At 48.6% G+C, this 25,186-nt stretch overlaps 1 protein-coding gene across 1 annotated transcript in view; it reads right to left on the bottom strand.

Annotated features, from left to right (window-relative positions):
- The window catches only part of ALK (ALK receptor tyrosine kinase), a 616,833-nt gene that overhangs the window by 52,502 nt on the left and 539,145 nt on the right, over positions 1 to 25,186 (bottom strand). Inside the window, 2 exon segments of the mRNA XM_039887489.1 lie at positions 13,563 to 13,691; positions 13,863 to 13,957. Coding sequence (XP_039743423.1) covers positions 13,563 to 13,691; positions 13,863 to 13,957 — 224 coding nt within the window.

The raw sequence follows: 25,186 nt of genomic DNA, 5'->3' as shown, positions 1-25,186 counted from the left end.
CTATCTATACTGTTTGGGCATATTGTCCTTACGTATGATACTTTTTCTTCTTTAGTTCTTAGTCTTACTTCTGTAAGTACTATGTGTTTAATGCTCACATCAGTCACACCGCTAGTCATTTTGGTTGTCTCAAGCTTGTTTTCAAGTAACTTCTTTAGTAAGGACTTATGGGAGCAATATTCTTTGAGTTCTTAGATGTTAGTTAGTATTTTTTACCCTTAAGGATATTATATTTGCTACTCCATTTTCTTCTGTTATAAAGTATTAATGAAAAAACTCTGACGATAATCTAAATTTTCTTCTGTAATAAATCATTTGCTTTTGCTTAGGTGCCCAAAGTATTTTTTTTTCTTTTTCTTTGACGGTTTGGTGATATTGCTAGAATATTCTTTGGTGTTGCTTATTCGGGGTCAGTATGCTCAAATATACAGAAGGCTCTTTTAATTAGTTTCGATAAGAAAATTTTTCTTGAATTATAGCTTTAAGTGTTTGTTTTGCTCCACTTCTTTGTTTTTCATTTTCAGGCACCCGTTATCCATATGTTGGATCTTCTTTGCCTAGCTTTGATATATGTCATCTTTTTTATTAAAAATAATTTCTCTTTTTACCTATTTCTTGTAAAGCATTAACTGTCGTTTCTGTGCTCTTATGTTCCTTCTAACGTCATCTTCCTCTCTGAATTATTATTTTTCTTTCATTTTACATTCTTTTCTGAGTTCCACCACCTAGTTTCCTATCTTTTGTAATACTGATTGTTATTTTTCATGTCTTGTATTGTTGTTTTACTGTTATTGAGCCATTTTGACATGGAAGTTTATAATTTTGGTCTCTTCTGTGGGCATGCCTTTCTAGTACGATTTCATTTTTCTACACAGGTATTCCCCTATGCCGTTTTAAAATTATTATTGTAATTTTGTATGTGATTTGATCTTGATACTTCTGTTATACATTTTTATGGGAAATTCGTTTGCTAGAACTTTCAAGGTTTTCTAACGTCACAGAACTCCCTCCAGTCTTCTTTTCCTTCTTCCTCTTCTCCTCTTCCCCTCCCTCTCCCCTTCTTTTCTCCTTCTCGGTTGCTTTCTGATGTCTCTGGCTCTGTTTCTTTCCCCCACTTTCATCTGGACATCCTCTTAATTTTCTGTCTCTATTATTCCTGTCCTGCGCAATACCGATTTCACTCCCAGAAATTTCTTCTCAGCGTGGGCCCTTTTCTGGAAAGGAGGCTTGGTGGCCAGACGGCTCGAGCTCTTTCAGCTCTTACAACGGGCCCCTTGCATTCGCGTACCACTGGCCTGGACAAAGCCTCCCCCAGTTTCAGCAGCTGTTCTCAGATTGGTTTTCTGTCATTGCCAGGAAATACCTATTTTAGCTATTTTGGGGTTCTCATGTTCTCAGGTTTGTAAGAAAGCCTGTTGCTTTCCTAATCTTTCTCTTATTCAGGAGCTGATACTATGCAGGTCTTGTGGTTGTTGGTGCTTTGTCTTCTCCCACTTACACTTTGGTGTTGGAGGGGAATACCTTACCAAAAAATCTTGCTGCATCTATCCATGGTTTTTAAGTTTTGATAAATGGTTGCTCTGTTTTTATGTAGGGATAAGAGAGATAAAAGAACTATGCCGTTACTGCCATCACTGCCATATTCCCAGAATCTTTGAAAATATTTTAATGTAGGAATCACGTGAGGTCATATACTATGATTAGTCCCATTATACCATCTATCTGGTCAGGTCCTCACCCGTATTTCTATTCCTGGGGCTGTGGCGTTTTTCAGATTTTACCTCATGGACACGTCCAAAAACCATGGTCTAGAACATGCTGTTACATCACGTCCTGCCTTTTTTTTTTTCCCCATGCTTCCTACTAAGTATAATTTAACTTTTTCTTGACAGTGCCAACAAGACTTAGCCAGTTGTTTAGGGCTATTTGACCATTCGCTAAATGGCCCCATATGTAAATATTTTATACTGACTCCCTTTCCTCTTTTTCCACTGTCAAGTATGTTTTCTTAGTGCTTCAGCATGTCCTCCTATCTTTATGAAATAAGATAACTAGTGTTGGCTGAAGGTGTGAGAGAGGCCTTATACCTTTCTTGTGTATCAGGCTGAAGGGCAGCTAGCTGCAGAAAGCCTTTATTTTACAGTTGCAAAATGTACTTGTATTTGGTGGATGGTGGAAGATACTGGAAGTCTGATCTCAGATAAAAGGATGTTACTATGATTCTCAACAAACGGGGCAGGAAATCTTTAGGCCTTCAATTTCAATGTGTTTAATTACAGAACACTTATGTAGTCCCTCCATCCTCCAGGGATTTTAGCTCTTTAAAACCATGTTAGGTTAGTAGGCAGTGAAGGGGGCAGATTATTATTTTTATCTCATAAGATAGGCAATTGCGTAGAAACGATATACCATGGGCCTGTGATTATAGAGCGAACCTGAGGCTGAAGCGGGTCACGTCACATTTACTCTTTCTGTAGCAGTTTTCAGTTGATGAATTTTCCATGTGTTCTACTTTGTTTCTCAGACTAACTTTGTTTGCATGTACGTACACACGCGCACGCGCACACACGCACGCGCGCGCGCACACACACACACACACACACACCCCTTTCTCTCTCTCTGAGAAATTAGATTGTGGCAACATCAATAATTATAACATCAGTCCAGTCTTTTGTACTAGCTGTGTTGACACACATGATCTTTTTTCCGCTTTTACATCTGTGCCTCCTTTGCTCTAGACAGTTGCTTTGTCCAGTTCCTCTAGATAGGCAGGATGCCTAAAAATGCTGAGGCCTCCCAGAGAACAAAGACCAGAGGCCCATGTCCCTCTCTGCTGGGTACCAGACGTCCTTTTGCTGAGGGGAACCTCCCAGGGAGTCAGTTCCCCATCAACAGGGCAGCAAGTCAGGGATGTCGAGATAAAAGCTGCTTTCAGGACTGAATTACCCTAAACAGCTCTGATACCAGGCAATCTGAGGGAGTTCTTAATGGCTCCTGTGATGGCTTCTCTGTTGTTCCCAGCCACCCCCTTATCCCTTGAGGGAAAGTCAGTAACACATGAGAGAAGAGAAAGGCCACAGGAAAAACACTATCTTGAAAGCAGAGCTGTAAAAATTAAGTTAAGGGAAGCCTTGGGGCTAATTTGGTTATTCCCAAATTGGCTCAAGGCCAGAGTTGTGTTAATAAAGTATCTGATGTCAAGAGGAGTGCTGTGGACTCACCCATCTGGGGGCTTCACTAATGGATTTGTTTTTGAGGCCTAAGTGGGAAGTGGTGGTGGTTCGCATTTGAATTTTGCCACACTGGCCTGAAGAGTCATTGTTTTCTGCCCTCATCTGCTCTTGTCTGCAGACTGGGGAGAGAAAGCCTTGGTCTGGTGCTGGACCACAGTGGGTAACATTAGTAGGATTTGCTGCTTCCCGTTTTAAGGTCTGCTGGCTCCTGAGAGAGCGGCAACAGTGTGAGAGGCTATGACCCCTTCCTGCTTCATTCTTAGTGGTTCTTGCTTATTATTTGGTTCTAAGTCGTGAAGGGCGAAATCCTCAGAAGGCCTTTGTGACTGTAACATCTCTGGTAGATGGAGGTGCAGGTCGCCCAACTGGCCATGTGACTTGGAGCTAGAAACGACAAATGTCCTGGCTCCTGGGTCTGGGCCCCAGACCCTCTAAGATGAATTGGAGAACAAGGACACATGAAAGAGTGAGAGATCCAAATATCAAGGGCAAAAAGGAAAGTGGGGGAGCAAGTAGGACCAAATGGTGAACCAAGAAGAGAAGGCAAAGTATACAAGATTAGAAGCCTAGAGAAAAGAAGGGAAGAGACACTTTTCTCTTATTCCTGCCTGCAATGCAGTCATGGTTGTAAGAGAGACGGTGGCCATGAGGCAACAAGTATGAGGAAAAGATCAAGAAGATCACAGAGCTATGAGTCCTGACATCATCAGGCACGGAACTAAGGATAGTAGCCATGTATAGGGCCACTAAACTAAGAGCAGTCACCTATAAAACAGTTCAGGTTATGGAACTGGAATTTCCCTTGGACTCCCAGTATTGGCTGGGTCAGACTTCCATCTGAACAGAGTCTCCTAAAATCTGGATCTCCCCACCTGCTTGCAATGAAAATACGACTGACCAGGGACTCCTGCCTCTACCCTTCACAGCAATGCCAGCCTGGATTGTGTCTGGGTTTCCAGAGCTTCTTTAGACACTGAACATGGCGTTCAACTTGCCTTCCTTGGCAGAGAGCCAGGCATCTGGGTCACCCTCAGCCCAGGCTGCTCCCCTTTTTTTTAACCCTCCCTCTGCTCTGTCTCCCCGCACTTCATGGTCAAAGCCGTTACACCTAAGAGAGTGGTTTCTATGAGGTTCCCCCAGGCCACAGTAGCCTAGGAGTAAAAGTAGGATCTGAATATTAGCAACAAACAGTATTATCTGGTCTTGTTCTGACGCACACCTGAAGGAACCTCAGTTTCCTCCCCGAACACTCAACTCATTAGAACGCACAAGCTCTGCCCCTGTCGTCTCCGTCCCCCTAACTTGCTTTATTTTCTTCATATCGCTATTTGAGACTAGATCCTCTGTACACTTGTTTGTTGTCTGTCTCCTGAACTAGTGTATAAATTCCACAACACAGGACACACATATAAATAAAAGTGTAGTCGATGGGTGGGGGAGTAGGAGGAATATAAATACACTAAAAATTAATAGAAGGCAGCATATGAAGGATGAGTGAATTCTTTCCAGTTACATATCTTAATAATAATGTTAACACTATCACAAAACATCTGATGTTAGTATATTCTTTGGTACCTTTCGAAGCCTGTTATAAATGACCTCATTTGCTCATTCCAATAGCCAGCTCTGAGAAGTGTGGCCGATGATTATGACCCCCACCTTGTGGAAGAGGAAACAACCGGGGCCCAGAACGCCTCTTCTCCTGAAGTTCCACAGCTGGAACCTTGGTCTCTAGGATTCTTTGCTGATCCACTTATTATCTTGTATTACCTGGCACTCAGTAGGTGCTTTGTGAATATTCCTGTCTGTGAGCTCTAAGGTGGTCCCCAATGATCTCTACCTCCTGATAGTCACACCCTTGCAAATCCTCTCCCTTTGAGTACAGGCAAGACCTGTAGGTTGCTTCTACCTAACAGAATACAACGAACATGGCATTTCCGTGATTACATTACATAAGATTATAACTTCCATCTTGCTAGCAGTCTCTCACCACCTCTCCACCTCTCTCCCCCTAACCCCGCCCCCGCCCCGGGAATGACGACTCCTTTCTCAGTGGAGCTTTCAGATGAGACCCCAGCCCTGGTAACACTTTGATTGCAACCTTATAAGAAACTATGAAGCAGAGGGCCTAGTTGAGCTGTGCCTGGTTTTCTAACTCACAGAAACTACTATAACAAAAGTGTGTGGTTTTAAGCTGCTACATTTATGGTAATTTGTCACAAAGCCATAGATAACTATCCAGCCACTCCAAAGGCCCTGCCCTGCAATCGGTACTTTCTTTGGCCTCCTCATCTTCTGTGTAAGTGCCAAACATGGAGGGCACCGGTTGGGCTGAGTTCTTCCCAGTGCTCTCTCTATCCTCCATGACTCAGTCATGGCTAAGGTAACTCTACCTCTTGTTCCTTTTCCTCCTGGCAATGGAGGAGCAAATGGGAGGGATCTCTTTTTGTGATCTAGAGTTAGCATTTCAGCCTTTTTCCTCCTAGTTCCTCTGTCCAGCGCCAGGCCCAGATGAATTTCAATAAAATAACAGTTCTCTGTTCAGTTTTGCTGAAATAAGCAGAGAGCTGAACAGGCTCTGAGGGACTGCAGGGTTGTTTTGCAGGCAGAGCCAGCAAGTCTGGCAGAAGGAAGAGATTTAAAAGTGGACTCCCAAATAGCAGGTGCTTAGTGCACTTGCACTGATGGAGGGGCCTTCGTGTTTTGCTAGTCTTGAAGCTAAATGATCTTAATCAAGGCATGCTGAGACCACAGCTTCCAGGTCATTTACTGTCTCCCACTTACGTAACCTTTCACTGAAACAAATGGGAAAAAAACAAAGTTTCTCGGGCCAGTCAGGAGAAAGACAATAAGGAACCACAGCATAGGGTTAAGGCATTTTGTCTTCGGCTTTGCCATAATTCTAACCACCAGTCTATAGTGTTAGACTAGAGTTTTGTGAGGTGTTTTTGAGTCTGTCAGAGTTGGACGATGCTGCACTATTTCTCGTTGGGGTCCAGGGTTAGGCAGTTCTAAAGTGACACTATTAATTCCTTGCTTTCTCAAAGGGCACTGGATTTCTTTTTAAAAATGATTAGTTCGGTATAACTTGCAATGCACACACCTTGGATGAAGACTGTCCCACTAATCAGGGCAGAATACAGTCAGAGCCACGGAACGGGGCAACCTGTCCTGATTCCAAGCGTGCTTGACTGAAAATTGGAAAGGGAGCCACAGTGTTCCTTCTGCTGGGATAAGTGGCCCCAAATCAGGCTTATGTGGACTCAGCTCTGGGTGGTGCAGTTTTCAAAGGTGGCCCTTAGGCTCATTCCCAGCTGCAGGCCCCACAGCACCCAGCACAGTGTTTGGCAGAGAGCAGGCGCACAGCATGTGCTTGGTAAAATGAACTCGGCTCTATATGAAAAAAAAATTTTTTTTAGGACCAGGATTCTGAGAATTGTGAAAATATTGACTAGAAAGCGATGGTGTTTTCTGCATTGAATGCCAAGTCAAATCTCTTGAACGGAAAGAGGAAACGGGATGATCTGGATGCAGCAACAGCGCCTCCCATACTGCGATCGGCCACTGGGTGGCGTCTGGGGTTGTTCCTAGGGGCAAGGGGTTAGAGCAGGAAGATTGAGTCTGGCTCTGCAGCTGATTGGTGGGGCAAGTCACACCGCCTTCCTGATTCTATTTCCTCAAATCCAAAACGGGGAAAACAGCGATGGCTCACGTAGCGTGCTTATGCCAAGCAGCTCTCTCAGTTGCCATGTATTTATTCATGTGGTTCTTTCATCAAACCTATGAGATGTAAGCACTAAGAATAGAAGCGCCATTTTTTTTTTAAATGTGGGAAACAAAGGCACAGAAAGCAGAAGGGAGTGGCTTAACGTAAGTGGCATAGCTGGGTAGTCTATGCTTCGAAACACTGTGACCAGTTCCTCTTGATAGGGATGTTCACCCCTGGGGAGTCTGGGGGGCTGGAAGCATCAAATGAGATACACTAAATGTGCATCTCATCCCCTTGGCGATGCTGATCGGCCCTCCAGCGTGCAAAGTCCCTTGCCCAGGAAGAGACTTGTTACCGTCAGTAATGGGGATCACGAACTACGAATTATTTCCACGCCATCTCTCTTCCCGCAGCACAATGGTGCTTGGGGAAGGGAGACGCACCCAAATGAAGAGTGACATCCTGATCGGGAGGGCTCGGATCCTGCTGCAGTGACTGGGGGCCCCTGAGCCTTGTTAAGGCTGGCGCTTCATGCGTCATCACTAGTTTGCTTGCTATAAATAGATGAGAAACTAAAATTAGTAAAATATGAGAGAACACGAAGCATTTGGTTAAATAGCAGGCCAGCCGAGCAGGGAAATGGCGAGTGTCTGAATGGGTTCTGAGGACTGTAACTGTGGCCCCGTGCCCACCCAACTCTTAGCGTTGCTCCCCCCCGGTGAGTGGGTGCTGACAGAATGGGCACCAGTGAAGGCTGGGGAGCACAGAGAGATGCCAATTAGCTGCAATTATCAGCTTTCTTATGTGGGTGTGGGTGCGTTGTGTGCCTAGGGCGCCGTTTTGAATGTTAGTGAAGATGCCGATGTGCTCTGCTTAAGCAAAAACTGACATGAGAAACAGAGGTTTCTCAGAGATGAGAGATTTCTCCAGACGATTTAGTCAACATTGAGGTTCCTTTAAGATTTCTTTATCACAACTGTGCCCTTCCAAATGTTATCTGGCTTAGAAAACTTTTTTTTTTTTTTTACGGGATTAAAAAAAGATATTCTTTAGCATTTTAGCCTAAGTTGTATAACTTAGGGCACATTACTTAACATCTGTGGGCCTCAGTTTCCTCGTCTGCAAAAGGAGGATCATATTATGGTACCAATAAATAGATAATGCATATGAAAGAGGCCAGCATAGCTCCTGGCCCATAGTGCTGCTCAGTGACTGGTGGTTATTATTGCTGTGTAAAGAGGAGACAGCATAAACTCAGGCCTTTGCTGTCTGAGAGCTGAAACCCTGTGGCTCTGAGCCCATCTCCTCAGCTTCCCAGGGCCCAGGCTCCTCATCTGTATGAGAAAGTTGGGCTGCCGCCCCAGGCTCCTAAACTTTGTTTCAAATCCGGCTTTCTTTGGTTAAAAATGCAGAGTTTGACTTCCTATTCCCAAACAATCAGATTCCACAGGTCTGCAAGATCCAGGAATCTGTATTTTTAACAAGCAGCACCTGCAGGACCCCTTGCCCCAGCCAGGTGACCAGAGCAGATGATGTGAGGACACACTTGGAGAAACCCTGGGCTGGATCTGGGTCCCTGATGGCTGACCAGCTCACTACTGCACTCATGAAGTCCTGGGTTCTGTCACTGGGCCTTTCAGGGAAAGCTGTTAATTATGCAATGAAACCAAGAGCCGAAGTCAAGTCTCCCGAGTGTGTGGGGCTCCCCGGCCCTCCTACCCTTCCTTGTTTCCTGTTCTCCCAATGCCTTGGGGCCTCCTGCCTCTAGAACTGTCACACAGTGAAGAGCTGTGGCTATGGCGGGAACCCCGGCTTCCCATCCTCCTCCGAACTGGCATGGGGATTTTGGGGATTGGATTAGAATATGCAGGGTCTGCGCGCAGACGGCTCTGACAGAAATGAAGACCCTCAGTGAATGAGAAGACAGGTTCTGCCATCTAACCAGGCCCAACCCTGCTTAGCTTCCGAGATCAGACGAGATCGGGCGTGTTCAGGGTGGTACGGCCATAGACAGAAGACAGGCTCTGAGTGAGGGGACTGGCCCAGCAAAGCCTGCCTTCCAACAATGCCGTCATCCCCAGCAGGGCGTGCTTGGAACGTAATGGCTCTAGCTACAAATTCTATTAACTCTAATAGTTGTTCTGTGGTGAATGGATAATGCATTTAGCAGAAATAGACCCAATCAATTTATATGAAACACATAAAACTTTCGCATTGGAATTGGCATCTGTTCTTGAAGCGCAGGAGCGGGTGTGGAAATGGACAGTCTGTCGCCCTTCCCTCTGGGTGCTTTAGCAGGGCCATAGGTTAATGAGAGAGCTGTCCAAATAGAGCTCCGGTCCCCTCATGCCACGTCCCTTCATTCCTCAGAGCTGGGGATGGGGAGGAACCTGCACATTGTCTACTCTAAACCTGGACTTTTAAAATACTAGTTTTTCCGCGCTTGTCTGTGTTCATGGGCTCTGTCACCTGCATGTTTGCCGACATGCCCAGGTGTCGGACAAGGGGATGGAAGGTGTGCAGAGCTGGGGACACTCCAGGACCACAGCTTGCGAGTGCAGGCCAGCTAGGGCCACGCACAGGGGCTCTGACTTCTGGTCCAGTGCTTTTTCGTGATCCTACACATTACTAATTGTCCTCCCCTCACCTCTGGCAAGAGATGTGTACTCAGAAAATGGTAAACCAAATGACACCAACCAACTCGGAGACAAGACTGTGGTTTGATGCCAAGGCTCCACGAGTTGTGAATACTTGTGGGTGGGGCCCAAGGTTTGGGCTCGTTCTCAAATAAACTGAGCAGGTTTCCTTCTACCTTTCCTACTCAAAAGAGAAGTTTCAGAAGGAGAAAGAGAAAGAGAGAGAAAGGGAGAAAATGACCCCCATTGGGCCTTGGGGGTCCTGCCTGTCCTTATCTGGGCTTTCAGGGAAGGAGAGGGTGGCAGAGCCTGCTTGCACCGCTTCACCCCTGATGTTCATTACCGCCAGGGGTGGGGTAGGGAGTAGGGCTCTGTAGCTCTGTGATTGCATTATCCCAACCATTTGGTCAGCGTAATTGTATGTGCAAAGCTGACAAATGTAATTTTCTCAGACTTAATACTTGCCCCATTTTCTCTCACAGTTTCTTCATCTGATTAGCTCAAGTGACGCAGACATCCAAGAATGCTTTGTGAAGCACCTAGATGGGCTCTTCCCTGCCTGGCTAGATGCTCAGCTCTGCTCCCTGGGCTGTGGGGTGGGCGGGTGGTGAGGGAACCCTCAGACCCCTAGATCCAGGGGATCAGGCCCTAGTTAGAGGGGAGGGCTGGCTTGGGGGAAGTGAGGAGCATTTAGGAAAATTTGGAAGCTTCGTGTGCGATTGTCTTCTGAAAACCCAACGTGGCCTTTGAGCTTCTAGGAGATGCTCCGTAACACCTGCCAGCAGGGGAGCCGAAATGCCACCAGCCGCTCTTGCTCCAGCCCAGCAGAAACAGACAGCGGTGAACTTTGGGAAGAGAATCTTATTATCTTGTCTCCTCTGACAATTGATTTGTTTACTGGTCATGCAGGGGCTTTCGTCTGGGATGCACGCCCTGCTTCTTTTCTTATGTTTGGTGTTATCTCTGACTGCAGACTTGGGTACCCTGAAGAAGCTTAGTTGGTTGAAAGAATGTAGACTTCGGGGTCGCATCTGGGTCCCCTTCCTTACCAGCTGTGGGACTCTTACATTATTTTAGATCGTCTTCCTCATCCCTGCCATGGAAGCAACAGCTGTCCCTGGGCCAGAGTGAGGACTAGATGAGTTTACATGTGAACCGCCTTGGCCCAGGGCCAGGCATGCTCACCAACTGTCCCTTTTCTCTCCTTCCCACTCCTCCCCTTCGCTTCCCTCCTGGGCCCAGCCCTCCTTCTCTCTCCAGGGGTCCTCTCCTAAGCAGGAGCTCTGAGTTTGGGTTAAGCTTCATATTACAGGCTGTGACCTGCAGTTTCACAGGCCACTTGGCTCTCCTGGACCGGAAGCTCCAGAACAGCAAGTCCTGGCTCACCTCGTGTCTGCTGTAGCCACGAACACTGCCAGGCCAATGTTTGCTGGGTGCGGCCCCGACCTTGGCCTCTCCATGAGCCCGCTGGACCTCTCTTCCTCCAGCACCCCTACCCCTCCAGGTCCAACCCTCCCCTCCCCGCCATGGCACTCTCTCTCTGCAGGCACGTTGCTCGGCCTTAATCACTTGTCTACTTGTACTTGGCTTTTCTAAACTGTGAGTCCTTTGGGCTCCTGACCTGGGTCTCGTCCTGCTCGGCATGGCACCTCTGAGCACTGAACCGCCCTCAGAGGAAGGGCGCAAGAGCTGTGGGTGGGTCTGGAGAGGGGATCTTGGCATGGGCCCAGGGGGAGATCTGCTCTCCCTGACCATGAGGCTGAGTCCTGGACAAACGCTGATTCGGACGCTCGGTGGAGATTGTCTTGTGAGTGGTGAGGAAGGAGGTCCTGTTCCCTTCCTCCCCAATAAATCTACCTGATGAAGAGACCCTCCCGCCGCCCCCCGCCGCCAGCGCACACGGATGGGACTGGGAGATCGGTCAGGCCGGGGGAGAGCTGCATCCCCTACGGAAATGCGGCCGGGAAGGGGCGGCGGGAGCCTGCCTCAGCTTCTCCCTCGCCCGAGCGGCTCCCAGTGCGGCCGTGGGTTCCTGGGAGAGCGCTGGCTCTGTTTGGTTTTCTGAAGCCTTCCCAAGGAGCTCACTAAGGCTTATGGGGGATGCGTCTGCCTCCGCATCCTCTTCCCTTTGAGGCGGGCTCACTCTGGAAGGGGTTCTGGAGAAAGAACACCGGCCCAGAGCCACTTGCCCGTCGCTCCCGCTCTGAGTCTGGGGCCACGCAACAGAGGAAGCTTGTGTTCCCGGCACTGTCATCTCCAGCCTCTCAGGCAGCCACTCACTTCCCGTTTTGTCTGGAGGTGGTGAGGAGCATCACCGCTTTTGAGCCGCCACGTGATCTCATTAGAGTGGCCATCAGGCAGGCCCTTATCGATTAGCCTTTTAGGGACAGTGGGAGTTATATGGCAATAAACCCAGGAGTCGGGCAGGGCGGATGGCTGTTTCCTAAATGCTGGCTGCAGGGGAGCTGGCTGCCGACATCTGAGAACCGAGTTCAAGCATTAAGTGCCCACCAGTCAATCAATAAGTGTTTCTGGAGCCCCTGCTATGTAATCAGTGCTGGCGGTTAGGTAGGGTGGGGGCTTGCTGCGATGTGTGCTTAGCATGTCCTGAATGTATCACCGGGCGCAGTGGTCGACCCAGGGCCAGGAAGGAATGGAGGTAACTCGGTGGGGTAGGGGCGGGGAGGGCTGCTGAACAATAAGCAGCGGGCTGCCTCCCTCGCGTTAGACGTGTTCATGAGCCGTGAACCATGAGGCAGGGTGGGGAGAGATTGCAGCTTAGACACTAAGTTCCGCTTTGCGTGGAACATGTAAAGGTATTTTGAGGTTCTAGTTAAAGGTAAAGAGAGGTGATGGGAAAAACAATGAACTCTTTCTCCTGGTTTGGCAGCTATTGGACCAGGGGGGAATCTGGAATGGGTAGTGAGTCTGGGGACAGCTTTCCACGGGAGAGAAAGGAAAGTTCTTCAAAACCAAAGCGAAGCTAACATTTAGTTAATAGGTTGAGAATCAATGAACTTAGTGTGAAGGTATAAGCCTCTATTTTTGGGGGGTACTTTGCATTTAACTAGGATCTCATATTTAGAAGTAGAAATTAGAGATTTATCATTTATCTATTGTTATTCTAATACAGAATTCTCTTTTATAGGAAAAAAAGTGGGGGTGGATCATGTGCTGTACACCTGCTTCTCCTGGTTACACATGTTGGAAGAAGCTTCACATACCCAGGCACCGGTGGCCACCTGGGGGAACCCCTTGACTGCTGGTGTTGGGCCCAGTGGGCTTCACCGGGTTTTCTGGGGCTAGCCTCAGAGATCTCAGAACTGCTGAGGAACATCGTACTGAGTTTGGAGACTGATTCCTAGAGATTTCCTCCTGAAACAAAGAGTAACAGAGAAGTCGCACCCATGGTAGAGGGCCAAAGGCTGGAGAGGCCTGTGTTTGAAGCAGTGGAGCCTCCACGAGAAGCCCTCAGCTTGGCGGCTGCTGAATCAAGCAGCTTTGTGGGGAGACAAGCTTTGGAGAAATGTGTTGAACTCGAAGCTTTGGGGGCTTTACCCACGATGGGCTAGCCTGTCTTTGTGCAACAGATGACCTTGACTTTGGGCCCAACCCTCTTTATGAGGAGAACAACTCTGACAGAACGTTTGCTTTGTTCAGTAAATGGGGAGCGGTTTCCAGGGACCGAGTTGCGGAGAGGATACCAGCGTGGTTGTCCTGTTTGTGTCGGGGCCTGGGTGTCCCCAGGCATGGAGGAGAGATGCGACCTTGCACAACCTTCAGAAGCCCTGTTTGCCCAGGTAGTAAGAGAACCAAATGGCTTCCTCTTGGAGCCCCACGGCCAGGGTATAGATGGGGTTCCTTCCAAAGACTGACGATTTTATTCTTTAAAAACAGCTCCCCACCCCAATCATGGCACATGTCTTTCTTCTGCCTTTTGCATCAAAAAATTACTCTGCTCAAATTTGTAATTTGAACCCTTACCTGTAGGGTCAAAGATGGGGGTCTCCCTTGGTGTATTTTCCCAGAGTTTCACCTCCTTGTTTGGGCTTCTCTCAAACAGATTTCTCGATTTGGGTGCTGTGTTCTGTGGCATCTTGTCCTCCCCACTGACTAGAATAGAGAAGACCCCATGGGCTGAGTTAAGTGGGGCTCAGCTTCAGGGAGAGAGATGAGTGTGCCCCGGGGAAGGTAGAAGGGAAAGTGGGCTTAGGTTATGGAGGGACAGTGAGGCCTGGGGTAGTCTGGGTTGAGAACGAGTGCCAGGGACAGGGGGAAACTCACTGGTGAGGTAGCAGTCCAGGCTGATGGAGATATTGTCAAAAGCCACGGTGGCTCTGGATCCTTGTCCCCACCACGCGACAATCTGCAGCCAGAACCTGTACGTGTGTTAAGAGGAGTGTGTGTGAGGAACAGCCTGGGTCGGTCATGTCTTAGGATTCAGCATCCAGCCAACGGTGCTGATGCCCTGCTTGTGACCGGTTTTTATCAGCTGTAGCTAATCTCAGAGCACTGCAAGAGCGAGGCGGTCAGCATCTCCCCCTGCTTCTCCAGCACAGAGTACTGCCCTTTCTGAGGGGCTGTTCCACATGTTAATCCAATTTGGAGTTTGGGGCTTGGGTCCAGGACTCATGGGAACTCTGAGGAGACCTCTTTCCCTTCTTGGGTGTGCAGGGTGGGTGGAAATGGGTAGGCTTGATATTCAGCTGATGCTCCCAGTTAGAGTTGAAATCATTATTAAAATATTAAAATGCTTCTGCACCAACTGATAAAGAGCCACTGTTCCCTGAGAGCCCCTTGTTTGTTGGCTGAGGCCTCCCGGATCCTTCTTTGGTGCCCCCCGAATTTCCCCCATTATCCAGCAATCAAAAGGTTAATCCCTCACACAGGGATTAAGGATTCCTGGTGATCACTGTCAGTTCTGACTGGGGTTGGTCTGTGCAGTACCCAACTGGTTGTTAAATATTATTTGACTCTGATCCCTGGGGGTGTTGGTGGCCAACACAGAGTGGCCGTAAGTATTCACAGTGAGCCCACTGAGATATTGCTGTTTTTCACCTCTGCCATAGCTTCGCAGGGTTAGGTTCTTGGACTGTGGCCAGAGAAGGCTTTCAAGTGGGACGAACAGAAAACACCTCTGGTTCATTTGGCTCCCGGGGCGTCATCCTCCTGGAAGGAATAAACCAGCCCTTTCCTGCTGCAGAGTAAGAGTTTCCTGAGAACTTTAAGAACCGTTCCCACCTTTCAGAAAGTCGATCTAGAATGATCTGCAGAAGAGTGAGCAGTCTCTGGTGAGGATGTTGAAACAACAAGAGAGGGAGTCCAAGCCCTCACGTGGCGACTGCATGGCCATACGATGAAATGCTACTCTCCGATATAAAAGAGTAGACCAGGATACATGCGCTAAAATGGACGGACCTCACAGGCATCACGCTAAGTTAAAGAAGCCCGGCAACAGGTTAAAGACCTCATGATTCCATTCACACAAATGACTCCATTTATACGAAACGTCTGGAATGGGCAAAGCTACAGAGACAGAAAGCAGATTAGTGGCTGCCAGGGGTGGGGAGTGGGAACAGTATCGACGGCGAACCAGCATCGGGGTTCTCCTGGGTGATGGAACGACTCCGAAATTGGATGGTAACGCTCTTTGCACACCTCTGTACATTTGCTAAAAGTCGCTGGCGTGTATACCTAAATTAGGTGAATTTTATGGTATGTAAATTCTAGCTCAACAAAGCTATCAGGAAAAAGGAGCAAGAGAGATCCCGGAAAATCGAGCGTTGGCAGCTAGGGGTGGCAAGCGCAGAAAACCGGAGCGGTGTCGGGAGCGGGAGACCGGCGGGGTGGAGGCAGGATACAGAACGTGGACAGAAGGAGGGGAGGCCTATAGGAGAGAAACCCGCGGGAGAAAGAATGTTCGCTCACGATTTGCAGTGAGGTCAACACAGCTTTACGGTCAATGGGTGAAGTGCCAGCCCCCGTTAGGCCTGAGAGCAGATGAGCTCGGAGCAGCACATAGATGGGTTGGATGCTGGCTTGGTTATTCCCGGCCAGAGAACAATTACTGCCTCCTGCGGTGGAAAGACTTGAAGTCAAAAGCAAATTTTTATCTAAATAGTATGTTCGTGATTGATTATTCTTAACTGAACTACGTAGTGAACCCGTCTGTGCCTTCAGCCACCTTGTGAAATCTGGTCATTCACAAATAATCCTTCTCGTTCACAAGTCACAATTAGAGGGCCCAAATCTGGTTCAATTCTAAAGAGAAAATGCCTGAATCTGTTCTACCCGTGGCTAAGCCCACTGGTACCCTTCTGGCCACATTCCTCATGATGGACTCTGTGTGCCCCCCGTCCTTAGTCAGAACAGACCAGCAAGGGCGGCTGGTGGTTGGTTGGGCAGGGATAGAAAAGTGTCCAGTGGGAAACCCCCAAATCCCATTCTGGGACCGCTGGGCATGCGGGATGAGTGTGCACGAGGGATGGGCAGCACCAGAAACCACCTGCCCTGTCTAGCCCACTCTTGGCACTTGGGCATACACCCCTGAGAGGCATCTTTCATTCTGACCTTGATAATCACCTATCAAACAGGTTTTCATTTCACACACACCTATCTTGTGTTGGGCCGTATTTAAGTTCTGTGGGGAATCCTAAGAGAAATCAGACAGAAACACTGTATTCAAGTCGCTTACTGTCCAGTGGAGAGACGAAGGACGTATTCATCAGTGTAGAATAAGGCAGAAGGAGAGAAATGCCACGCGAGAGATGAGAGCTCAGAGGAAGGAGAAAGTCCAGGCTGGGGAGATGGGGAGCACTTCATGGGGGAGGCGGCATTAACGCTGGTGTTGAAGAAAAGAAAGGACTCACAGATATCAATGTGGGGGGCAGGGGGAGCAGTGAGGAGACGGCATCTCCGGAAGAGGAACTGGAGTGAGGGATGCGTCAGGGCAGGACGGGGCGCCCCTGGCTTGAGTGTGAGGGCTGTGGAAGGCGGTAAAACTGGTGAGCAGCACCTGTATCTCACACGCCTCCGCTCACTGGGTTTCTCCTAGTCTTGGCAAGGTCACAGCTCCAGTTTCCCGAGATCTCCGTGGGGAACACAGTCCACAGATGAGCTCTTGGCTTGAGCCTGTGGAACCCCAGACACGGCCAGGCCTGGGCTTCTCCGGTGGCAAACCAGGGCCCTAATACTGCTGTATCGTTCTCCTTACAGCAGCTTCAGGGTTAGGGAGATGCTGCCCCTCGGCCACAAGAGAACAGGCACTCAGAGCTACTTGGAGATGGTGAACAGGAAGAATCATGTCCCAGTGGGTGGACGCGTCAGGAAGGCAAAGCTGCTTGATGCTCCCGCACAGCGGTGGCAAATGGCCTGCAGCCCCCTTTCCAGTTCTCCACTCTGGGTCATCTCCTAAGCTATCATCCATAGGCCAAGGGGCCATGCCAGGCACGGTTTCCCTGCTGAGCTGCAGCATGGGTGTGCCGTCCCTGTGGGCCTGGGGGGCCTGAGCCAGTAAATTACATACGTGTGCTCATCGAGCCTGGGGGCAGGGGAACAAATCCCTGTTTTCCCCTAAATGGGCCCTTCCAGAGAAAATGAACATCCCCTCTCTGTCCGTCTTTATTAGAGAGCAATTAGAGCTGCAAAGTTCTTAACCAGCCACTGGGACTCTTAGCATGGGTGACACGATGCAAGCTGGGGCTGCCATGGCTTCTTAACAGAAGAGTTTCTAAAGCGCTCTGGAAGGCAAGGGCAGAGGCGGCTGCTCTGTGGAGTGTGACTGACAGTGGGAACCGCACACAGTCGGAGGCAGGAACACTCGCAACAATCAGGGACGACTCAATCCCGTGTCGAGTCAGATGTAAACATGCGACGTCGCCTCTGTCTACCCAGGAGGCCACACTGCCAACCCTCCCCAAATGCTCCAGACTCCAGAGGCCACAGGGAAGGGACAGTTGGGACAGAGGGTGTGGGAAGGGCAGGGGTGACACAGAGGCAGTCTGGAAGTGGCGTCTGGGGATGGTAGGTTTTGCGGTGGGGAGGGAACGGCAGAACCAATCTAGTTCATTTTCTGTGGAGGCACTGGCCAAGAGGTGGCCGGTGGGGTCACCCAGATTCAGGCTTCTCTACTTTGGACGGTACCTGGTTGCGTGTCCCTACCTGAACCTTAGGTGAAGAAGAGGTTGCTCCTGGCTCTGCTCACCCTCTCCCTGCTGGGGATGGGTGAGTCTTCCTGAAGGCGCTCAGTCTTTTTGGTCCAACTGCTCTTTTCTGTCGAGTCCTCTAAAGTGCAGATACCAAGTCACCCTCCAGAGTCAACCTGGGCCTCAGGTCTCGAGTTCCAGCACGTGCTGGGCAGACTGCTCTGGGACTAAGAGGAAGTTCTAGCATGTACTGGGTGGACTGCTCTGGGTTTGAAGGAAAGCAAGGCCCGTCCCACACTACTCTCAAGACTGCAGGGGCCAGGTGGTTCTAACGAACATCCAGGTTAGTCTGCTGCCCCTACCCCACGTCCTTAACTCCGCATGGGGAAAGGAGCGGAGCCTCCATGGCTAGAAGAACCCTGCCCTCCCTCTCTGTGGGCGGCCTGGCCAAGGAGAAGAAAAGAAGCTCTTCGCGGCTCCTCCTGCTCCCTCACTGATCTGTGCTGTTTAAGACATGGCAATGAACTCCGCTCTTTCTGGTCCTTAGCAGTGGAGATTTTACTCCGTGCCCCTCAGTAGTTCAAACCTCAGCTCTTTCAGTTTCCTCCAAAGAAGACAATATTAATTACAAGAGTTGCTGCTTTTTGTCTTTTTTTTTCCCTGTCAGTGGAGTTTAGAGCTTGTTGCTGAAACAGACTTGGCTGGAGATGGTGGTTGGAGCCTGGCTTTGCCTAAGGAACATGTACCCCCTGACTCCATCTTACTCAGCTTTATAGAGAGGCCTGTTGAAAGCTGGCCCCAGGGGATTCTGGGAGGTGGCCACTTGGGCAGTGGGCCAGGTTCACAGGGGGTGGCCTTGGAATTGAGTGTCTCCCAGACTCCCCAGAAAGATCTCCCCATAGAAAGTGCAGATGCTGCTCATGCACAGCTCGGAAAACGCTCCATCTCGTTCAAGCAACAGACTGTTAATGGACAGTGAATATAATGCCACCCTGCCAGCCTTAGGGATTAACAAACCTAATTAAGTTTACTTAATGATTTTAAGTAGCTGACAAAAAGGTGTGTGTCTCAATGTGGACTGAGGGAACAGGAATGATTTGGAGAGAGGGCAAGGCAGGATGGCTGGATTCTGACGGATGGGCGCCAGGTCTCGGATTGTTCCGTCACCATTTAGTGGCTCGGAAGGAGGGAGCGCTCTGCATTCCTGTTCGCAGCTGGGGCTTGTCTGGGCTCTGGCTGCTTGGGTTAGAAGCGGCAGATTCTGCTGAGGAAAAACACTTTCTCCAATTTTTCACTGCAGAGTGAATTTACTTGGCAAAAGTCTTCTAAAATGGACTGTCACAAAGCTCAGGTCGCAGTATGCATTTCTATTAGAATAATGTATGTGATGAAAAAGCCCTGCCAAGTCCATCCTGTTATCTGTGTAACTGACTCCAGTCACCCCGGTTGAAGAGGCGGGGCAGATGGCCAACTTTGGGGTCTTGGGGACAGCCCTGGCTGGGGTCAACACGGCCTGGGCTGGACATGTGCACCCGGAGTCTTCGGCTCCTGCACAGCAAAGTGGGGACGGGCTGGACATTTGCGGCCAGACCTGGCAGTTGGGGGCGCTCTCTCCCTCACTCTCAGAAGTAACTTTCCATCTCCTGACTTGGTCTCCCTTCTGGGTTTAAAGACACCAAGAGCAGTGAGAAGTCAATACAGAGTGACTCCAGGTGGCCAAGGGCCATCGAGACTTTTTACAAGGAATCTGGCTTGTGGGGGAGCCTTTAGGGGTGGAATAGGGGAGAAAATAAATTTTTGGTCAGGGGGAGCAAATGTGAAGAATCATTCAGACGCTTTAAAGTTCTCAGTCCTAGGCTTCTAGGCACTGGCCGTCTGAGCTCACTTTTGGGGACTGAGACTAAAGAATTTAGTTCCCACATTGCCCTGGCAATATCACAAGGGCGATCCACAACACTGCAGGGCAGGGAGCACCCCTTCTCTAGCAAGTTCCCGCTTTGCTCTTGAATTCTCTCATTCTGGGTCACGTACGTTAAGCTCTCCCCAGCCTTTGAGGGGGGAAAGGTGAAAGGTGGATTTCGCTTCCTGGAATCCCGGACCGGCAGGGGATGTGCCTGTGCCCCAAAATACCTGCCCCATAGTCTTGAAAGTGTCAAGTGTCCTGAGGGAGGAGAAGTCATGTACTTGGGGGAAGAGAGGAGGAGAAGGAGAAAGAGAGAGAGGGAGAGAAAGAGGGGGAAAGAGAGAGAGAAGGGGCAGAGGGGGAGAGAGAGAGAGAGCGAGACACACACACAAGAGCCCCCTTTCCTTGGCCGGCTCTCCCTGTCGGAGTGACTGAGGCTAGCTATCTCTGGAAAGCCAGTATAAGGAGAGAGCTGAAGAAGGAAGGGCAGAGACCTTTGGGGAGCATCATTTGACTTGCCAGGCCACACAGGGAGACATGAGAAGAGGCGAGTTGGGAACTCAGGTCTCTCACTTCCCAGGTCACTTCTTTTGCCATCCTTTTCAGAACTCTCCGAATTCTTAAATCTCATTTACTCTCTTACGTACTCCATGCTATTGGTGAAGTGCGACAAGCCCCCTGGAGGTAGAAAGCGCCTGCATCCATTCTTCTCAGAGAGATTGGATGTCTGCTCCAGCTTTCTCGGACATAGACACTTCCAATACTGGCCTCATCCTCTACCCCCTGCTGCTGTGCTGGCCTGTGGCTTGAGGGCTGAGATGGTGGCACTTGCCACGGTGAGAAGACCCAGGAAAAGGGTGGTTGCTTGTTCCCTTCTCCCTTGACAAAAATATCTTTGTGAGGGTGAATTAGCAGCCTTCTCTGCTTGGTGGAGACTGAATTCCAAATGGTAAAGTGAAGACTGGACTATGTACTTGGTGGGACCTTGAGCAAGTCACTGAAACTTGTTAGGCATCGTCTTGATTTTTAAAAATCTGTAATGTGGGTATTTTCACAGTAAAAGTCTTTCTTTACCATGGGAGATTTCAGTTCATGATTCCTATTTTATATATTACATTTTTATTAGAAATGTTTCTTCGGGTAGTACTGTAAGTTACATACCTTCCCCTCTGTCTCTGAGCAAAAACTACTTGAGCACCTACTATGAGTCGGGCACTGATTCATTTGTCTGCAGCGGGGAGTATAGAGATGCATAACACATGGACCTTGACCTTGAGGAATGTGGACAGATTTATAATTCATTGACCAGGGGATTTATTTCTAAAGTCCCTTTTGGTTTTGCCCCCATAGAACTAGACTCTACACAACCTGGGAGGACACTGGATCTTGCTAGTGAGAGAGAAGTGAAGAAAGACTTTGAAGAACTGAATGCCTAGGAGAATGGTAGAGCTATGGATGGAAGAGCCAGTCAGAAGCAGGTGCGGTGGGGGCCATGTTTAAGATGTTGGTGGGATGCCACCTAGGCAGATGGATGCTCAGGTTAGGACCCAGGTGGAAATAAAGACTGAGTCATCTACATAGGGGTGAGTGTGGAAGCTGTGAACATCAATGAAGTTCTTGGAGAATAGCATCCAGAGGAACTGGATTCTGCTTTGCTTCAAATATCAGCAACCCAGTTATCCCTTAAATGCTAAACTTCATGCCTGGGGAGAGAAGGGGCCACATTTTCAGAGATACTAAGAGTTATGAAAAACTCTGCATCTGTTGATTTGTAAACTGAGCTGTGGATATTACCAAGAAAATCTTGAGCAGATTTGAACATCCTGTTATTCTAAAGGGGATCACTTATTGCCATTTTGAGCAACTACTTCTGAACCTAAGCTCACAGGCTGGATCTATCTGATTGCTTTGCACTCTTAATTGTGAAAACTTAGCAATCAAAAGCAACAACTTGTCTGAAACGTCACAGTAAATCTGTGTTAGAAATAGGATTTAAAGCTCAGAATTGCTAATCTACTTTTTGCTCTAATGATCTGGGATTTTTCTAAGAAAGAAACAGGGCCAGATCCTTCCAGAGTTATGAGTGTTTGATTTGTATGTATCAACGCCTGGTTGCACGCTGCATTGCTGAGCCACCAGCCACATCTCTCCCTCTTCTCAAAGGGCCAACCCAAGGCTGTCCTGGCCATGGTGCCATCTGGAAGGCAGCAGAGGAAGGGATGTCTTCTCTTTCCCTTTTTCAAGCCCTATTTCGAGGCTCAAATCATTTCACCTTTGGTCCCTCACAAGAACCTCCAACAGTCTCCATGCTCTGGTTTCCTATCTTCTAGCCCATCTCTGCGCTCAATCGCTCTCTATTCCCCATAGTCCAGAGTCCAAAATACTTGGCCTAACAGCCACATCCACCCTCTCTCCAGGAGATTGCTTAGGATTCTCTGACACAACCTAGTTGGCTATTCTCGAACCCACATAAGACATTTCTGTCTCAGCCTCTGCTCATTCTGATGGCCTTCTTTGAAATGTCCTGCCCTTTTACATTTCCCTAAGACCTAAATTTTCCTCGAGGTCCATTTTATAATAATACAATTTTCTCTGTGACCGCTACCCTAACACGTGGTGCACCATTTGAACACTGGCCATGCTCTGTGGACCCTGTTTCACGTGTTACTGTGTGCCTACCAATGCATATGCTTTGTGTCTCCCCACAGTGGGCAGGCCCTGTGACCTGGAAAGAGGCTGGCTCATAAACCCTTTTCCATCCTCTGTACTTGTTGGGGGCTTAACATGTTTGCTGACAATGTGACAGCCAATGACATTTCTCCAGTCACTTGCTTCCCTGTCTTGCCCACAGAACATCTGAATGTGACATTTTATGCTAATGACTTACAAATGGGATGGAACATCAAAATCACCTAGGGAACTTTAAAAATATATATATTCATGGATCTAATACGTGATCTACCGAATCAGAATCTCTGTGTACGGGGCCTCGAACTCAACACTGATCAATGCTTAGAGTAGCTAAATAAGGAATCGATATTCTCAAGCGATGCTCTGATAGATGCCCAAAGATGGAAGCTGCATTACATGGCTTATTCCATGATACAACACATTTTTTCCCAACAAACTGATTTCCCTTTTTTCTGGGCAAATAGCTAGACTACATTTCCCAGCATCTCTTAGGAATAGCCATGCGATTGATCTCTAGTCAATAGAAACTGAGCTGAGGTGATGACTCAAAAATCTTCCTACGTGAGATCACCTCATGCTCATTCCCCAGTGGTTGTCTGAATTCCAAGGATTCCAAAACTGGAGAAAAGGATGGAGCCACATGGAGAAGTAGCCTGGGTCCCTGAATGACCAGATGGAAGGCCACCCACCAACTAGCATATTTGTTTTGGATTTCACATGAGGGAAAAAATACATTTCTATTTGTACAGCAGGGAGGACTCTGGTTTAATGTGGCTTTGGGTAGTGTTACCCCGACAAACATAGCACGTGGCAAAAGCCTAGTTACTCAGGTATGTTTAATGCACCTGGCATGGTTGGGTCGAGGACTAACCCACTGCCAGGGTGAGGTGATGGGTAAACTTAGCCCTTGGCTGGCTGCAGGACTCTGAAGTACCCTTCCCTCACAGTTATAGCCTTCCCCCACATCACACTCTACACCACTCCAAGACTAGAGACAGGCCTGAGTGAGGCAGATGGATTTAAGGAATGTGGTCTAGTGCTTTGGGATGCTAGTTCCTGCCTCCCTCTGGAAAGGTAAGGCAAGCCAAAGCCAAGTTGCTTATGAAGGCTTTGAACCTGAGTTTAGACCTTGCTTGGTCTAAAATTGCCCTGGAGCATACCATTTTCCCCTAGTTCAAAGAACTGATTCAGCCTAATGACATCAAGCATGTTGAAGTCCTCAGCTCCTGCTTCTTCAAGAAGGGACACCTGCACTGCCACAGTTGGTTAGGAGTGGAGAACACCTTTTGTTTTCTTCACCCACTGTGAGGAAGATCCTGGAAGGGCTGGGTTTTGCCTGTGCATATAGACTCAGGGCAGTTGGACTCTCCTGGAAAAGTAGAATCTGGTATCTTCTCCTCGCCCCTGACTCCATCTCTGACTTTGGAGCCTGTGGGACTGCTCCTGAGTGAGTCCCTGATGTGCATCTGTCGATAGTGAATGAATGAACACATGCAGGCTCACCCAGGACGACAGTCATTGCTCTCTGCTTTTGTTGGCATGGGCGTATCTGGCAGAAGGAGAAGCCCAAACTGGCTACCAGAGAGGTGACTGTTTGGAAGTGAGGGGTCCCATCAGCTGTGGCTTTGCTGGGCCTCATGCTGTTCTCATTCTCTGTGCCTCCCTCCTTCCTGCCCTACTGCTCTGTGATGCAACAGTCCTCTAATAGATGACATTCTTACAGGGCTGGCACTGAGTAAGGCAGTAAGTGCTAGTTGGATAAATAAACGCATAATACCTGGATGATTTTGTAGGTTAGTACCATTTCACACTTGAGCATCTTCACGGGGTAGTGGAAGGAGATGGAAGCAGGAGCTCTAAGGAGTAGCTTCTATATTTAATTATCTGTAGGTCCTTGATTTAACCCCTCTTGCTTCGGTATTCTCACCTGAAAATGGGGATGACATCTGCCCTAACTATCCAGAGGTGTGGGAAAGAGTGGGCACATCATGTCGTAAAAGAGTAAAGCACCAGGGAAGGGAGGTACGTGCTACTGTGGGTGGGGACAACATGGGGGCAGAGTCGGGGAGGTTCGGGAGCTGTTGTGACTGAGCAACCTTTCCAGCAGAAGGGCAGCAGGCACCGGCTCGGAGAGGTTTGCAGGGTGTGCCATCCACTCTTCCCATGGACACCCCTCCTCCCTGGGGAAGGATGGGTGGAGGCAAAGCAGTAACAAAGGGAAACTTGTGGAGAAGGGGACCCTCTGGAGGCTTCTCCTCAGGACAGTGTAGCCACTGTATGGCCTGGATTTTCTGTCTCAGTCTTTATGGAAGTAAACTTTATTCTCTGCTAAAGGGTAATTTGCAAATAAAAGATGCTTATCAGAACCTGGGCTCTAATTTTGGAGTGAAGATAGTCAAAAGCGTACTAGAGTGATGACCTGAAAAGGCTCATGGGAAGGATGCCATTGTGCCCTGTTAGGAAAAATGGAGACTCTTCCTGTGTAGCTGGCCGGAAGCGTGAGAGTAGGCAAGCAGGGATGGGCTGGGTCTTCAGCAGCAGCTGCTGGTGGGGAGTTAAGATAACGGATTTCAGGGGGTGGATGAAGCAAAGGAAAAAGCTAACTCAAAATGAATGAGGAGTGGCCTAAAATAATCCGAACCCCAAATATTTTGTTAACAACAATGGCTACCATTTATCAAGTTTCCTACTACATGCCGAGCACTGTGTCTCCTTTTCCTCAGGCATGTCCATAGTAAGCAGACTTAGTCTAAGGGTGAAAGGAAAATGATTTCACCCCTTTAGACCTCATATTCCTCTTATAAAAAGGGGATTAATGATAGTATTTACCCCAAAGGGGCCATTTTAAGGATGAAAGGAGATAATGCATG

This window comes from Pteropus medius, unplaced genomic scaffold (genome assembly GCF_902729225.1).
Source record: "Pteropus medius unplaced genomic scaffold, Ma_sr-lr_union100, whole genome shotgun sequence".
In the NCBI taxonomy this organism is placed as follows: Eukaryota; Metazoa; Chordata; class Mammalia; order Chiroptera; family Pteropodidae; genus Pteropus; species Pteropus medius.
This window is presented reverse-complemented; position numbering and strand designations above follow the sequence as displayed.